This window comes from Micromys minutus (genome assembly GCF_963924665.1).
Source record: "Micromys minutus genome assembly, chromosome: 6".
NCBI lineage: Eukaryota > Metazoa > Chordata > Mammalia > Rodentia > Muridae > Micromys > Micromys minutus.
The window spans coordinates 41,446,230-41,457,686 of NC_137975.1; the positions used below are offsets into that span (position 1 = coordinate 41,446,230).

An 11,457-nucleotide genomic window follows, 5' to 3' on the forward strand; every position below is an offset into this window, starting at 1 on the left:
AACAAATGTGCCAAACAATGCTTTAAAAATAATTTTAGATTTTTAAATATGCACTTTTTCTGCATTTCAAACTGTCTAATGGCAACAATCACATTGAGAATAGGGTAAACAGAAGCAGCTTATATCTCTCACTACAACTTTATTGGATAAAAATGAAAAAACCCAAGCTCCCAGGTCTAACTAGGATAATAAGCCGGGAGGCCAAAACTGAAAGGGATTCTCTTTAAAGCCAAAATAAAACAAGGCCCTGTGCTGAAATCACAAGGGGCAGGAGATGAAAATGCATTTACCACTTTATAAAATTCTTAAGAAAATGGATGCATCTAGAGAATATCATCCTGAATGAGGTAACCCAGTCACAAAAGAACAGACATAATATACAGTCACTGATAATTGGATACTAACCCCAGAAAGCTCTGAACACCCCAGAAACAATTCACAGACTATATGAAGTTCAAGAATAAAAAAGAAAGAAAGAAAAGAAAATGAAAAACCATTATGCTTAATCTTTACACACCAAGAAAACTTTGACTAATTCCAGGTTATATCTTGTTTTACATGTACTTTATGCTCATTGTAACTAGTAAGATCTTAATGCACACTATCAAACCTTTAAAAAAACAAAGTACTGACAAAAATATATTCATATACTTTTATGCAAAAATGCTTAAATCTGTATATTTATCTTTGTATTTTAAAATAAAGTTGTTCAATTAAAAAAAAAAAGAAAATGCATTTACCAGTTTCATGATACTAAAGGGACAGAGAGTCTTAGGCAGGACTTCGTTTGGGTCTCTGCAAGTATTCTACTCAGTGAGAAAATGATCCATGAGAGGTATAGCAGGAAACTCTGGTCCATACCATGTTAGCAGGCACTAGTTCAAAACCTGCCAGAGTCTAACCTCACAATTTATCTTTCTCCCATGTTTAGACTTGGGATTTAGTAATACTTGAAGGGAAGTCTACACTTGACAATGATCACAACCAAGTTTCAGGGACGGCTACACTGAAACTCCCTTGCAAAACAAATCTCATCTCTAGCAAAGCATCTAAGACCTTAATAACAAGAATGATTTCCGTTGACTGATAAATAGTGCTCAGGAGAAGTGCTAGGGAGAGAAGATTTGTTATGAGGATGAATCGTGTTGATGGGAGGTACAAAGAACATGTGACCTCTTTTGAAAGGATGGGTTCAGCCCACTGAGAGGCAGAGCTCAAGATTAGGGCCTAAACAACGCTCAGGATTTGGGGACATTCTGGTGAAAATTGGCCCCATAGACTACCAAAAGATCACCAGGATTTTAGATGACATTCACTCCAGCCTTCTGGGTGGTCATATTCTTTACTTGAATCAAAAAACCTATATATCTAACAGTTCTGAATTTTCTAATGCTTTCTGTGAGCCATGCCTTCTACACTACTTCACATGCATGTCCATTACTGCCTCACTGTGATTCTTCATGGAGCGATTTCTATGTACATTACATCTTCCTGTGCCATGCTACCTACCTGCCTATGGAGCAGCAACACTGTCTTTCCTTCACCTCCCCAAGCACTTTCTGCTCAGTCCTGTCTGAGGGCCTTTGCCTCCCTCTGGAAATTCATGGTCCAAGACTGGCTTCTTCTGAGAAAGGCTGTTAAAGGCTTATCTTTACAGATCTTACTCTCACCAATCCAGATGTGCTTTGAGATCATTTATAACTATGTGCTCGTTTGCCAGACATACTGTAAATTCAAGCTGTTCAGATTTAACTGACTTTAAAGAAAAGCATTGTAATCAATCTCCCTGTGTTTCGGACTTCTAATGTAATTCTTGACTACAAGCTCAGCTGAATACACAGCTTTGATTTTGCCATGGTTACTATTTTTTCCTTTGTAGAACCATCCATGCCTCTGACACAAAACAACCTAAGAGAACAACAAGGGTGGCGACCAAATCTAAGACCATTACCTGAAAGAAGCAAGGCATAGAAAGCAATACTCCAGACCCTCACCCTCCTATACACACAACATATAAATGTGTTGAAAGCAACAAACAGGTGTATAGTTATAAGTGCTACTGTGGCTTTGTACATTGTTCTGAGTCACTAACATCAAAAAATAACTTTCTCCAGAGACCCCTATGAAAGACTGCTGAAGACAAAAGTTGAGAAACTTACTATTATTCCTTGTTACCATATTGGAATAGTATGGCCTTTGTTCAGGACTGAGTTTTAGATTGGACCCGCTTATATTAGGACAGAAAATCCTAATATACTCTTCTGAAGAAGTCAGACTCACTCTTGGGCAAACGAGTCAGTGCTTCTTTTACGCAGCATGATCATGTCTCCTTCTGTCTTTCACTTCTGAGTTAAGCTCACCTCTTCAACAAGACTTTTTCCTTGCCCTTTCTTCAGGGATACAACTCTTCTGTGCAGAAGTTCTTAATCCCATTCACCTATTCATTTTCTTTGCATCAGGGAGACAGTGGTACAATATGTAATGTACCTGACTCAGTGGAAGTGAACTGTTTTCCTGTGTCACTTCTTTCCATCAAGAGTTTTTATTTTAATTTTGTTAATTTGCTAACTATGTACCCCAATTCTCAAAAAAAAAAATCAGTGATGTCAGAATTTGTTTACCATCATATATTCTCTATAGCTCTGGAAACTGCATATGTTATCTAAAATATTTTTAAAATAAACAGTAATATAAACAGAAATTCTTAAATATAGATGATAGAAAGATCATAATTAGATAATAGACAGATATGATATGATATGATATGATATGATGATATGATATGACACATGATTGCTCATTTTTAATAACAATAAGGATATCCTTCCTCCTGCACCTTTTGCATAAGGGAACTGAACCAGAGAGGGGATTGTGTAACCTGCCCAATGTCACACAGAAGTGAACTGAAAACTCTTGGATTTAAACCTAGACTTATAATCCTCAATCCTTCCTCCTAAACATGCTTTGTCTCTGAAATATGCAAAGTATCTGTACGAACCAGAGGCACAAAGTATCCTCATACTTCTAGGACACAGGCCGTCTGAGCAGTTCGCATAGGTGGCAAACGATTACAGAAGTATATATATTACAGTGCTAGAGGTCAGCATCAGGTCCTTGAACATACGAGGCAACAGCTCTACCACTGAGCAGCAAATCCAGCCCAGAATATTTTCTAACTATTTTAAGATATTAATGTTTCTTCAATGAGATGAGCTCTGTGTTAGCCTAATAATAGTTCTCACTTTTTGAAATGAAGTTCTGAAATGAAAGCAGGATCAACTTATTTTTATAATAATGAAGTCTCTAGGAACTCAATTCCCCAACTACCTTCTAGGGAAGAATAGTTCAGTTTCATCCAAATTTGAAATTTCTCAGTCAAACAGTTCCACAGTGTATCCTATATTGATCATCACAGCATGGCCTGGATGGATCATTTTTTCATGTTTATTCATCCCCAGTTGTTCCCTCTTCCTTACCTTCTCTCCACTTTTCCCCCTATAACCCATCCCTCTGTCCTCCCAAACACTCATATCAACACACAGATTACCCTTTTAAACTGAATCTGTTCATGGCAAATGCTGAACATAAAACGTAAGTAGAAAGCAATGCTTAGCAACTGAATCTGCAAGGAATCTCTGAGATAGTCTGGGCCCTGGGATTATATAAGTGTACATTGGTACTTAACTGATCATCAAATTTCCCAGCTTCAGCTCATGTTCTTCTAGAATTGCATATTCAAATTGGGTAAGTAGAAATGCAGGCTAAAAGAATCCTATGTATCTTTGTATACACATATAAAGCCATTTACAAATACCTCTGTTTATGTGTGTACACATAGAATAAGACTTCTTGACTCATTTTTAAAAACATAGCCTTAGGATATGTCACCTATATCAGTGGCTTTCAAACAGCTTGTCAACCTAGGGTGTCTGCCCCACAGTCTAACAGATAGAGACAAGAAGTGATAGCCCCATAGAATTATCTGTACCAGAGCTGTCATGTGCCAGGACTAATGGCATTTGATCTACATAGTGAGCTGAGGAATCAAGTATTCTTTGGAAGGCTAAACTCTTCATTCTATTCCAGGCAACTAGAAAACAAAAATAGAGGGATAATATCTTCCAATACATGAATAATGGTCAATTATCAATAACCAAAACTCATCATGTTGTGGTGCAAGAGATGTTTATCCTCCTGCCCTCCCCCCAAAAAATAATGAAACGCTTCAGAAATATTCTGAGACATGCCCGATTTCCCCCACTGAGTGTCAGTGTTTAGGGTATTATCCCATCACATGAATGAAATGCTTGGCTAGATAGTACGGGAAAGACTTTTATCAGACTTTCGTAATCTATTCTGAAAGCTTCTGCAGGTTCTGTCCCACGGTGTTATGTATTTCATATGTGTGAGGAGGGGAATGCAGTTTTCTATTTTATTGTAAACTACCATTGTTGTATTTAATTATGTGTCTATGTTCATGGGAGCGCAGTGCCCCCAGAGGTCAGAAAAGGGTGTTGGAATTATAGGCAGTTGTACTTGAAAATAGCCCCATGCGTGAGCTGTATATGCTCTACTGCAACCCCTGGATCATCTTTTTAAGCAAAATTATGATAAAGATACGTGGCAGTCTAGTCTGCATAAAGAGCTGAGGGAAATTTACATTTCATGTTGCATACATACATCGCTTTCTATCAATGATGATAGAACTTTATCTTTCAAGAGAACTTGGAGTGTGTTTTTCTCTTCTCTGGAATTATACTTCATCAAAGGTAAGATGCCCTTGATTCTAAGATTCAGTATTTCTAGTGTGTCTGAACAAAGAAAAATGAATATCAGATGAAATGATACAACCTTAACTGCAAAATGCATTTTGATTTAAGGAGCACTAAGAAGTGAGAATGGTACATCGTAGGAATGATAGGATATTCGGCTCCTTACTGTCCTACCATTTTCTCTCTCACATAAGAGCCATGTGTCATGTCACTGTGTGCAAGTCTGTGCATAATGATGTGGCAAAGTATATACATTGCACAGAATGTATAAATGCTTTTAAAAACTAGGTAAAACTTGCAAAACAGTTTGTTATGAGTATTCTGTATTTCAATAATCAGAAAAGATCTTAAATGCACTGCCTTGTTTTAGTTATAAGTTTAAGTGGAGACAAATTATGATGCATTACAATGAGTATGAATATTTAATGACAGTGTATGTTAAGTGTGTGTGTGTGTGTGTGTGTGTGTGTGTGTGTGTGTGGTGAATTAAAATGAGAGAGATGCACAGAGATTGCACATCCTTGAACAAAAAGAGAGGTTAAACTCTCTAATATTGGAGTGAAAATGTGTATCAGCCTGTCTGTGTTTCCCATAAACTCTCTGCTGTAATAAAGTAGAGACATCCTGTGATTGCTTTGAGGCATTTCTTTCACCATTACTACACGAGATTTGGCATTTTTGGAAGTGAAGTGGGGACAGGGGAAGACATTCAGCCAAGAACACTAATCTTCTAACTCAGAAAGGTAGTTCATGAAACAGCCATCCACCCAATAACAATGAACTTATGTATAACAACTCTCAGCGTTCCAGTGTGCTGCATTCAGCTCAGATGTTCTTTCACACACTGAACAGAAATAAAGAAAGAAAACAAATTGGGTCCTGATGCTGCTGACTAAGTAAGCACAAAATCACAACAACATACTTCTTTGTATGCTAGGACATTAGAATACAATCATAAAATACAATCTCATTGAATGCTGGAAAGGAGAGCCTTTAAACCTAGACATAATCTAGCCCACAAAGCCATTCTGAAGTTCAAATAACACTTGGCTCATGAAGAAGTTAAGGCTATACAATCAGTGTCTCAAGGTGGGGGGGGAGTGATGGGGGGAGACTAACCTCTCTAGAGAGTAGAGAATTATAAAAGCATCTACTCTTGTAATTTATTTAGCAGTTTGTCTCACTTCTCTATCCAAACACAATTTCTTTAAAGAAAAAAAAAAGGGTAAGGTTCTCTAGGGCCACAAGAAATACTTCCTCTAGATAGTTAATAGGCAACTATAATGGTAAATTGAAAATAAGGCTTTTTTTAAAAAGTAGATAGAGCCCCAAAATGTGAAAGCATTGTAATCTTTGGTAAATTTATGTGATATATACTGAGGCTTTGGGGTTAGAAATCTGTAGAACAGCTCCATTCTAGGTTTGGATATTCCAAGGTTCCTTCAAGATCAGAAAACTCAAACCATGCTTGGTATTACTTTGAAGAAGACTTACCTTTCCATTAGTTTACTTTCCTAATTTTGGATACATTGATTAGATTTTTCCATGTATTATCTGAGCACATGAAGATGGTGTGGCGATATCACTTCTCCCGGGTCCCGAACTTATTTACATCACCCCAGTTTCCAAGGCTACATGTCCACCGTGTGGAAAGCCATTTAGGAACTACTAACCCAGGTATGTGGAGGCATGTGGATGTCACCAAGCTCATTTTACATTCTAATTGTGCAGAAACTAGTTTCCAGACCAGGCATGCAGCCCTGCTTAAGACAAACGCAAGAACTGAAGCAAAATGCTAACTCTAGTGTAGCAGACTTCTCACTACATTACATACTTGACTGTATGACTGGCCAATGAGAACAAATGTATATCACTTACTCATAGAAAATATATTAACTCCAGTAAATACTATCTTCCAAACAAACAATAAAAATGAGACATCAATAACAGGAGAGGAAGAGGTTAAGAGCACTGTGTTAACTCAAAGAATCAACAAGCATCCCGGGAGGATGGTAGAAATTTAACTTGAGCTTTAATGACCAGCTCACAGCTTGAATATGGTATTCAACTTTTCTGAAACTGTCAATACTAGAGAGTTCTAAGAAGAAAATGCAGTGGCACAGATACAGCATCCAACCAACAGTTACTCAACTAATACTAATCCAGTGGTGTTGACTCTGAACTAACACGGAAGAGCTGTACCACTTCTGAGAAATTTCTTTAGTTCTTAGTGTCTCAATTTCCTCAACTTAAAAAGTAGGTGGAAAGCAAATTAGTCCTGAATTTCTTTCATCAAATTCAATGGATGGGGGTAAAGCACTTTACTTAGCCCATGAAAGCCCCTGGGTTTAACATTCGGTACAAAACAAAAACAGATAGATAATAGATAGTTAGATAGATAGATAGATAGATAGATAGATAGATAGATAGATAGATGATTGATAGATAGATAGATAGATAGATAGATAGATAATAGATGGAGTAGATAAATAACTATATATATATATACAAACAAATATACAATAATCTCAACAATCATTTCAATATCTTGAACCAGTCCTAAGTACTGGACAGTTCTGGCCACTACCAGGAAGATATTTGCACATTTAGCAAGTGTGGACTCCAGTTCCACTGCATGGAGCTGCAGACACATGCCGTAGACATATCTAATGCATATCTCTAAATTCTGAAAGGAAGTCTGTGGCCCTGTTCTGTTCTTGCCACAAACAATATTTATGACTTTTAGATAGGTGATATCTGTCTAGTTCTGTCTCCCTGGGAAACAACAGGTAGAACCACCTGATCCCTTTAATGGTTCTTGTAGTTTCCACAGTAAACATCTCTTTACATCTTCAATACAGGTTTTAAGGGTGGAGGCCATACATGGGGCAAGCAATACCCACATCACAGGGGCATAGATTCTGCTCTTTGTGGATCTGCTGAGACAGACCAGGTTCTGTGGGCAGCTGGGTATACAATGGCTGTCTTTGTACCTTAGCTAACAGCAGTGGTGAATACAGAAGAATTTAAAGAAACAACCTTCTACTGAACAAAGTCAAGGAATCTGTTCTTCTCACAGGCTTGGGCCCTTCCTCGTTTTCAGCCTTTCACCTTGGCTGGCTGAAAGTACTGCGTATATTGAAACAACATACATTTTTCTGATCATAATAGAAAATATTCTAGGAGATGGTAGTGTGGGTCAATAATAGAACCCTTGGCTAGCATGTGTTGTGCCCAGGTTACATCCCTAACATGTGGGAGAAAGAGGGGGGAGTTGGAAAAACAGGGCATACTCAGAGACAAATAAAAAAGTGGACAGAGAGAAGAAAGTAAATAGAAAAGGAAGACAGGAAGACAGAGACAGACAGAATGAGAGAGGGAGAGAGTTCTAAATCCAAATGGTCTTCCTTTCCAACCCACATCTGGCCCTTAGAAATAATCTCATTTATATGCAATAGCTTCCCAACTTACTAAGGCATCTTTATGAAACAGTATACTGGTTAAAAGCATAAAGTAAGCTTGCATCTTGACTCCTTTTTTTAATAACTGTGCTATCAGTCATAAAATTTAACCCCTATGTGTTTCAGGTTCCCTTACTGAAAAAATAGAGAAAATAATAATACATAATTCCTAAGTCGGCTGGGAAAAGTTGCCAAGATCATCATACCAAGAAGTTAACACAAAGCTTATCATCAAGTAAATAGCACATAAACTAACATCAAGCAGACAGTGAGAGAGAAGCAGTTGGGGAAGATGGGGATCAGAGACAAGATAGAGGGAGAGAAGAAGAGAAAGAAAAAATAGAGGGGAAAGAAGAGAGAAGGGTTGATCTCGAGACTTTAAAAGGTATTATTGGCTCCAAGTGGCATCTGCTGGGCCCTCTTCTTCTAAGAAAATGCTGTAGCAAGGATTCAAAGTTGGTCTGAAAACTTATTAACAGGATCCTGCAAGAACCAGGAGGAAATGAGATTATCCTGAAAGTAGAATAGTTGCTACAGTTTAAGATAGGCTCTTTAAAAAAAAAAAAAAAAAAAAAAAAAACATAAACACACAAAGGTTTATGCAGAAACAAAGAATAAAATGGGTTTTCCTCTGTGCGTTTTGAAGTTTGCAGGCATTAAAGGCTATAGGATGTTGTGGCTGTATAATTCTCTAGAGACAAACTATTTCAATTCTCTTAGTTGATAGATGAGTGCATGGAGCCCAGTGAGTTAAACAACTAATCTGAGGCAGCTCTACAGTAAAAAGCAGTGCTTCGGACTTTCTGGGATTTCCCACCCATTGCTTGCCCTGGTGTGTTCCAGCACACACACACACACACACACACACACACACACACACACACATACAGACACACACACACAAACACACACGGGGTGGGGGGGAAGGAAGAAGAAGGAGGAGGAGATGGAGGAGGGAGAAAGAGGGGGTGGAAGAGGGAGAGGAAGGGAGAAGGAGAGAGAGAGAGAGAGAGAGAGAGAGAGAGAGAGAGAGAGAGAGAGAGAGAGAGAGAGAGAGATCTCACGGTTAAATAATTTTTTTAAAAAATCAGTTCTAATCTACCTCCCATCTGGGTCCCTGGGTAAACCCCATCTATCTCAGCCATAGCTCTCTCAGATGCTTTCTGCAGTTTCTCCTCCCTCCCTTCTGCTCCTTCCTTGCATCCATCCCTAAAAGGCTACTTTTAGAGAAGTACCTCACTGTGAAGCTGAGGGGCAACAGTTCTAAAGAGAGTTCTAACTTTCCTCTGAGGCCTTCCTGAAAGCTTCTGACAACGTTTCTTCCCTTTTTCTGTTTGGGTAAGACTGATTCCTCCCTCCCCAACTCCAGTGGAGAACTTTCCAATGCGCCTAACAGAGAGCAGGAGGAGGAAGACACCAGGAAGGAAAACTGATGACTACAAGAAGTGGGAAGCCAATGGGAGTACTCTGACCAGTCTGCCAAGTCTGGATCCTGGAGATGGCTCTGCTGCTCAGTGACTCAGTGCTGAGTGGCCAAAACTGCCCAGGGGATGGCACAGGTTTAATTACACGCTCTGGTAGCTGACTAACAGCAGGCTTGTGATCCAGACTACATTCACAGGAAGTGGGCAGAGGCTATCCCAAAGTGGCAGATTCAAGGAATTCTCACTTCCTTGTAGTTAATTCTCTCTCTCCTCTCACGCACACGCACACGCACACACACACACACACACACACACACACGCACACAAAGTTCGGGAACACCCCAGTTAACAGTCTCCCCTATGGAAGGATTGAGACTCCCCAGAACCCTGCTGCTGTTGCTGCACACCAGGGAAAGGCTTTCCATGAGTGCCTAAAGCAGACAAACCGGGGCACTTCGCACCCCTCCCCACATGAGCTCGCCTAGGCATCCCTTAGTCAGAAGTTCTGTTCCAAGGCTGGAGACTTTAAGTCTCATTAGCAGACAAGTGTGCTTTCCCAGAGTGCCCATTTATAAAACCAAAGGATGACTCTGCTTGTGCCCTATTTAACCTCTCCCTACCTGAATTCTGGGACCAGGTTAGGTTGAAGCCCATAGAAGGCAGCAGAGAGTGTGACCAGCCACCCGGGCTTGTAACTCCCATTCTCGCACTCCAGATATGGTGGAGACCACTTGACATGGCTCCTGTCCCCGCCGAGCCCATCCCTGCGCCGCCAGCTGTGGCCCAGGCCCCGTGGCCCCTGATTGGAGCCGCGGCGGTGCAAGTGGGGCCTCCACTTTCGCCTAAGCCCGTGGAACCACTCGGTCTCTAGAGTGGCGTTGGCCAGGTGGTGAGCGGAGGAGGACAGGTCCTGCAGCAGGATGCGATTCTCCTCACGGGTGGCCTGGAGGAAGACCTGCGGGGCGGGCGTGGACAGCGACTCTGTACTGAAGGTGATGGCCGCCCGGGAGATGCTGGGTTCACCCTCTAGAAGACTTCGTACCAGAGCCTGGTACCACTGCAGGTCATCCTGCACGGTCTGCTCCCGAGACTTATTGCTCTGCAACATCATGTTGAGGAAGTTGGTAGCGTGTGTCAGAGTGTCCAGCGCCCCGTGCAAGGAAGGATGGGAGCTGGCTAGGGACGGTGACTTCCCTGGCAGGCCCGCCAACTCGTAGCGGCCTGAGCAGTTGGCTCTCTTCAGCTGGTGGAAGTCCCCAGTGTAGAGGTAAGAGGCCACGTCCACGGGCACCTCCTCGGCTAGTTTTTGCGCCAAGATGGTGCCGTCGGTGGAGCGGCTCCAGGGAATAGAGGGGTCCGGGACAGAGGCTCGCGGCAGCTGCTGGCCGTGCTGCTTTCCCTTCGGGGTCCGCTCTCCAGGGGAATCCGGCCGTCCCGACGGGTCGAGGCTGGCACCAACCTCTCCCAATTCCAGATGAGCGAGCAGGAGACAGAGAAGTAAAGAGTAAGCCATGGCCCCCATCTGTCTAGCACAGAAGAGAGGAGATAACCGGAGGAGTCACTTTGTAAATTTTGGTCCTCAATTTATCACCAGTAAGACTTTTGGGGAAAGGCTTTCTTCTCCGGGTGGCGTCCAGCCCAGATAGACTTTAAAATAAGAATGTTTTGAAATTGGCCCGGCTGGCTCAGCTGCTGTCTCAGACCAAATCACCTGTGGCAATGCTGGCTACGTCCCGCTCCACAATGGGTCGGCTCGGGATTACGCACCTCGCAGCCTTGAGCCAAACAGGTTATATCCCG

The 11,457-nt window shown here is 41.2% G+C and overlaps 1 protein-coding gene across 1 annotated transcript in view; it reads right to left on the minus strand.

The window, feature by feature from the left end:
* GPR158 (G protein-coupled receptor 158) overlaps window positions 1-11,179 on the minus strand; it is a gene marked incomplete at both ends in the record, with an annotated part of 357,084 nt that extends 345,905 nt beyond the window's left edge. Inside the window, one exon of the mRNA XM_080917650.1 lies at window positions 10,278-11,179. Coding sequence (XP_080773776.1) covers window positions 10,278-11,179 — 902 coding nt within the window. The remainder of the gene's footprint in view (window positions 1-10,277) is intronic.
* Window positions 11,180-11,457: the final 278 nt, after the last annotated feature.